The sequence below is a fragment of the Chrysochloris asiatica genome, unplaced genomic scaffold, assembly GCF_000296735.1.
Source record: "Chrysochloris asiatica unplaced genomic scaffold, ChrAsi1.0 scaffold00100, whole genome shotgun sequence".
Classification (NCBI taxonomy): Eukaryota; Metazoa; Chordata; class Mammalia; order Afrosoricida; family Chrysochloridae; genus Chrysochloris; species Chrysochloris asiatica.
The window spans coordinates 7,433,342-7,440,202 of NW_006408618.1; the positions used below are offsets into that span (position 1 = coordinate 7,433,342).

Genomic DNA, 6,861 nt, shown 5'->3' on the forward strand with positions numbered 1-6,861 from the left:
ATTCCTTTCTCTCCCCCTCCAGTGTCTATTTTATAATATAATGCAAGGAAAACCAAGATTCATAAGACAGCCAAGCATCTTAATATTATTCCCCCCTTTTCCACATTCCAACCATGGCTCGATCTCTGTATCCCAGAACCCTGTTGTTCCCAGGTTGAGCATATATCATTATTTACCTCTGTCTCACTTAGCCATGACTGGTTAGTTTTGAACTGCTGACCTTGAGGTTAGTGGCCAGACTCGTAACCACTACACTATCAGAGCTTCATATATATGTATTTGAAATAGTGTGGCGCTCTGGGCTAATGTGTCAGACTGCAAAATCATTTGAACTGCAAAGGTCAGTGGTTCAAGCTCACCAGCTATTCTTTGGAAACCCTATACAGGGTCTCTATGGGTCAGAATTGACTCAACGGCACTTAACAATGACAACAACTATGTATATGTATATAATATATATACATATACATAGTTGTTAAGTGCCATCGAGTCAGTTTCAACTCATAGTGCCCCAGCGTAGGGTTTCATATATATATCTTCAAATGGTATGCCTTCTGCAGCTCATAGCTTCAGTTTTGTTTAAATTAAGAGCTGATTTTATTTTGTTTTTATCACGCTTGATAACATTAAATTTGGCTTATCTTTCTTTACTCTCCAACTCTAATAAGAATATATTGATACTATTTTGTTATTATTGTTGTTAAGTGTCATCAAGTCAGTTCCAACCCATAATGACCCTGTATAGGGTTTCTGAGGAGCAGCTGATGAGCTTGAACCACCAACCTTATGGTTCAAACCTACTTTGCCGTCCAACACATTAACTCACAGTGCTACATCAAGACTCCTTTTAACTTCAACTTTTAATCAGGGTGGTAATGTATTCCACAGCTAGACATCTATTCCAATGTGTAATAAGCTAAGCACATAGTTCTACTCCATTATTTCTCAAAAGATAACACTTGAAGGAACCATTGTGAGATATGTTTATTTTTTGATAGGTGTGAAAAGTAAAGGCAAACATTTTAAGGCCATGATTTAGAGAGAGAGAGAATAAGCAGTTACTCAATTATAAATAAAATAGAAAACTCTATGGAATCCTTGAATAGAACAAAGAGTTAAACACTGGACTACTAGCCAAAAGGTTGGCAGTTTGAGCATACCCAGTGGTGTCATGGAGGAAAGTCCTGGAGATCTACTTCTTTCAAAATGACAATCACAAAAACTGTCTATAACTCAGTTCTACTAGGTAACATGTAAGAATGAACTTAATGACAGTGGCTTTCTTCTTTTTCTTTTTGGTAATAGATGAACTTTCTTTTTCTTTTTGGTAATAGATGGACTTTACCTTTCACGTACTTACAAAAAAAAAAAATCCTTCTTTAGATTTATGTATTATATATATGGTTTGTTTGTACCATGTATGTGTTTGTGTTTGTGTGTGTGTGTGTGTGTATGTAATATCTGTGTGTATGAGGTGGGTATTCAACTGACTGGTAATTACAAGATTTTGTTTACTAGAGCCTGGGACAGAAATGCTGTGAACACTCCCTATTAATATTTTATATGACATATGTAAAAATACATTTTCAAGTACCATGTTTCTTGGCAGGGGAACCAAGCCTGTGCTACATCTATGAAAGGGATGGAATTTGTGAGCCTTTTGAGGAGGAAAACAACATCTTAGACTGTGGGCTCTATACTCCCAAAGGATACTTGGATCAGTGGGCCACCCACGCTTATTCCTCTCATGAAGACAAGAAGAGATGTCCTGTATCTTTGGTAACTGGAGAACCTCATTCCATGGTAAATAAGTCCTGATGAGTTGAGTCAAGACTAAACAAACTTGTGAAGTGACTCTGCTAGATGCTTAGTGTGAATTTTCATTTTTCTCCTGATTTTACCAATTTTACCATCAACTGTATTCTGTACTGAACCCAGAACAAGATAATGTTAAGAGAAAAGCTTTCAAGACTAGCAATTAATGACCCCCACTCTACATACACATTTGCATTTTTCCTAGTTTTCATCTAGGAATATTTGGGCTATGCAGTGGATAACTCCAAAACATGCATGAACATCTCAAAATGTATATAAGTATACATATCAGAAATTACACTTGGGCTTTGTGTTTAAGAGAATTTATTTTGGAAAAAAAATTAGAGAAACAGAAAAGTCATAAAGCCTAGGTTATACTATTGGGTCCACGATTTCTGTTACTCAATGATTTTTAGCAGGTTAGTTAACCTCTTTGGACTCCAGTTTTCTCATATGTAAAAGGGATACAAAGACATTATTATTAGTGAAGAAACCCTAAAAATAAACTCATAGGTATACAATTTCCCTTGTATATTTACCTATGTAGGTTAGATCCTCTGGACACTCTAAGATAACATACCACTGACTGTTTTTCCCTCAGTTCATTTTTTTTTCCTTAAGTTTTATTTAGTTTGTTGTTGAAAATATACACAGCAAACCATAAACCAACTCAACAGTTTATGCTTATATAATTTAGTGACATCAATTATGTTTTTTGAGTTGTGCAGTCATTATAATCCTCCTTTTCTGAGCTGTTCCCCCTTCATTAACATAAAACTTCTGTCCCCTAGGGTTCCTATTTAATCATTCCAGTTATTGTTATCAATTTGATCCTACAGGGTTGATATGAGTCTGAACCTACTAGAGGGCATGTAACAACAACAACAACATGAAGATGGTTTTTGTTTTTTGTTTTTTATTTTGGTTAGATAAATTTTATTGCATCACAAATATCACCAATAGGTTTTAGGAATCACCGGGCCTTGTTTCCATAGCTGGATAGCTTTTATATCTTACTCATCAGCCTCTTGGACAGCCTTTTTCGGAAACATAGTTACCATCCAAAATTTTTCGGATATCCTTGTTTTTCACTGTTGTGGCTTGCTGAATTAAAGCAGCTGGATTTGATACAAGTTCAATGTCATTTCCTACAAGAATTCATTCATCTTTCTGGGACTGAGATACTGAACAATCAATACCTGCCCTCATCTGAACCCTACAAATGTATTTTTCACCCAAGAAGCTTCAGATTTCAACAAGAGACCTGCTTTCTTGGATAACAACATTGATGGGGAAGTGAGCATACACAGACTTCACCTTGTAATGGAAGCCCGGTGTAACCCCCTTGATTATATTCTGCACATGACTACAGATGGTGCGGATTGTTGCCAGTTCCTTTCTGTTTCCCCACGATTTGTCAGCAGAAAGCCTCTTCTTTTTCTTCCCGAGGAGGCTGAGGTCTACACTGATGTGTTTGAAGTCCCTCCGCAGGGTTCCCCTGGGGCCCTTCATGATGACTGTGTGGCCCTTCAGGCTGATGTCTAGAATGTCAACAGTCTGCCTGCTGAGAATGGTCTTCATTCTCTCAGTAGATGCAGCAAAATAAAAAGCAACAAGATAGTTCTTGAAAGAGCATAATGTTCAAGGCAGACCATTTTTACTAGTTAAATTGAACTATTCTTCAGTTTTGAGGTGACTTCGGGGATATTTTTGGTTTACATAAAGTCATTTATGTAAGATTATCTCAGGGCAGTAGTTTGAGGAGTTCATCCCGCCTCTATGACTCCACAAAGTCTATAGTCCATGGAAAGTGGAATTTTTTTCTGTATTCTTCCCCTTTTGAACAGGAATCTTCCATGGAGTCTTTGATTAAAATGTTTTGTAATAGTATTTGGGAACCCGCCAGTTCTAGTCTCATGGCAAAGGAGTCAGTGGGTCATGGGGGCAATTTACCATATTTTCCATATCCTACACCTGTTCCTGACTCTTCGTCCTCTTTTGTTCCAGGTGAATGAAGATCAATTGTTGTGCCTTGGATGGCTATTTGCAAGTTTTTAACATCCCAGGCACTATGCAATAAGCTAGGAAGTAGAACAGAAGTTCTAAGCATGTTATTAGGTCCGTAAACTAGGGTGTCCCAAAAAACCATGACCTTAAACTCTCCAACCCTTTCCAAACCAAATCCTATGAGGCATTTGATTGTACATAAGCAGTCTCATCAGCTACTCTTTTTTTTTTTGGTGATTGCTATAAATACTAAAAGGAGCTCTGGTAGCATAGTGTTTACTAGTCAGGCTGCCAACCTCAAGGTCAGCAGTTCAAATCTACCAGCGGCTCCACAGGAGAAAGATGAGGAGTTTTGCTTCTGTAAAGATTTACAGACTTGGAAACCCTGTGCAGAGTCACAGTGAATCAGAACCGACTCCATGGGACTTAACAATAACAACAACAATAAATACTAAGGAAAAATGGAATTGTTCCACAAACTCTTTGATGACCCCTCATATATTTAGTACAGAACTTTTGCCAAATCAACATTTTACAGGTGTGAAACTTATTGACAGCAAGCTTTGCAACCCTACCTTTAATCAATGTTATTTTTCCATCACCATTAATCCTCCTTCTCCCCACTCCTCACCCCTAATAACCACTAATAAACTTTGGTCTCTATACCTTTGTCTTTTCTTGTCATTTTATGTAAGTGAAGTCATACAATACAATATTTCTTATTTTGTGATTGACTTATTTTGCTTAGCATAGTGTCTTCAAGCTTCGTCCATACTGTAGCATGTATCTAGACTTCATTTCTCTTACTGAGTAGTTTTCCATTGTATGTATATACCACATTTTATCAATGATTTTTATGAATTATATTTTAATATTTCCATTGTGTGTATATACCAACTTTAACAATGATTTGTATGATTATATTTGAATATTGAAAAGATGTGCAGCTCTTGGCTCTTGGGTACCATTCCAGATTCTTAAATTCCCAAACAAACTCTTACACTTATCATAATAATTGGCAGTATAGTCCTTTCACAGAAATGAGAGTTAGTCCTGTAAATTTTAGTCAAGGATGAAATAATTGAAATTTTTTGTTTCAGATAACATCCCCAAGGAGATTGAGGACTCAGCCATAGGTAGGGCTTTAGTTTAAGGAACTCATCAAAAACTCAGGTGGTATCTAACTTCTGTTCTTTCCATCTTGGCTTTTTTCCTCCTGCTCATAAGAACCCTGCTGATCCTGTAGTCATGAAGTCTACATTTCAAGCAGGGATAAGGGACACTAATGGGAAATAGGTGAAATGCTGGCTAAATCTTTCCATTTTTATTGAGGAAATAGCAACTTTTCTGAAAGTCTAACTTTACAGACTTCCACCACCCTCTTACTGGGCAGATTCAGGTTATTCCTTCAGCCTTTGCTACAAGAGAGTCTGAGATTGGCATTTTATAACTGGATATACTGCCACCTTGAACAAAACTGAGGTTTGTTCATGAGAAACAAAGGGAAAGTGGATACGCATAGGCAGCTAGCTCTGTCTGCCACACTCAGATGAATTCTGGAATCTTACTCCAGGAGTCCTGGTGTCCAATGACAGTAGGCCAGGAAAGTTAGGAGCTTCTGAGTTAGTGACAGCTCTCTGAAGTGGCTTTCAGTCTAGCCTGTCTGTCTTCCTTAAATGATGTGGAAGATATTTCCTGGAGTTTCACTGCCCTGGCTGCTTTACCCAGCTGAATGCTCAGTGGTTGGTTCCCTGTCTCAGTAGGCCACTCCTGGGGTCAGCCAATCCTCTAGGGTAAGGACTTAACCATCATCACAGACAGACTTCTATGGCTAATCCAAGAGCAATTGTTTGAGATGTGCCAGAATATTCTTTAAACAAGGACTGGTCTGACAGTGGTCTCAATGTTGTCATATGTGTTTTCTACCCTGGCAAGTTATATTTTGAGGTTAACAGAGCATTTAGAAATTCTCCTACATTGAGAAAAGTTTTCTGCCAAATAACGCGATCATTAGGCACTCAGAAATGGAGAGAAGCTTTGGATTTGTGTTGGTCATCACTTATGTCTCACTTTACACTTAATTTTTGGTTGAAATTGTATTTCAGATTTGCACAGGGTACCACCCAGATTTAGCTGAACACCGTCCCTTTACTGGCTGGTTTCCCTGTGCCACCAGTGGAAATAAACCTCAGGATGAAGGGAGTGATCAGCCAGAAGGTAGCCTGGAGACAGAGGATGAGGTGTGGCTCAAAGTAAGTGATCTGAATAGCTTTCATGAAAGTTGCAGAGTATGTGTGTTTGTTTGTGTGTATGTGTGTGTGAAAAGAAGCATTCAAATGATTACTTAGAAAATGTCTTTCTGTTATCTCAAAGTTTTTAGATTTTGAATTTATTTTTGCTTCTTTTTAAGTTTTGGACTTCCTTCATGATAAGTAATCATTTTATCAGTGTGTAACATATACACAGAGAAGTGCACCAATTGGAAATGTACAACTCAGTGAATTTTTATGGCTGGTGTCCTTTCTAACCACTACCCAGATCAAGCAATAGGAATTAACATCACCCACAAAAGGCTATCTTGTCTTTTCCCAATCATTAATTACCCCATAATGTTTTGCTTATTTTTGAACTTTGTATGAGAATATGTATCTCATAAAGACTCTTATATCTGATTTTATGTCGCTCAATATCATCTCTATGGAATTCATCCACGTTGCATCATTTCATAGTAATGTTCTCATTTGTATTGTTCTATTGGATTATGTGTCATTTTCTTGTTCTTTTATATGATTACTTTATTAGTTCTGATTTTTTTTTTTTTTAGTTATATGTTAGTTAATACCTTCCAAAACTCTGTGGCTTACTTTTTCTTGGTCTTATTAGGATCTCTAGATGAACAGAAGACATTCTACATTTTAATGAAGTCCAATTTATCTTTTCCTATATGATTGTTGTTGTTGTTGTTAAGTGCCATCGAGTCGGGTCCGACCCATAGCGACCCTGTACAGGGTTTCCGAGGGTGTAAATCTTTACGGGAGT

General features: G+C 37.3%; 1 protein-coding gene across 1 annotated transcript in view; it reads left to right on the forward strand.

Moving 5' to 3' along the window:
* PAPPA2 (pappalysin 2) overlaps positions 1-6,861 on the forward strand; it is a 536,466-nt gene that overhangs the window by 287,068 nt on the left and 242,537 nt on the right. Inside the window, exons 10-11 of the mRNA XM_006867073.1 lie at positions 1,610-1,803; positions 5,928-6,074. Of these exons, the coding sequence (XP_006867135.1) occupies positions 1,610-1,803; positions 5,928-6,074 (341 nt within the window). The remainder of the gene's footprint in view (positions 1-1,609; positions 1,804-5,927; positions 6,075-6,861) is intronic.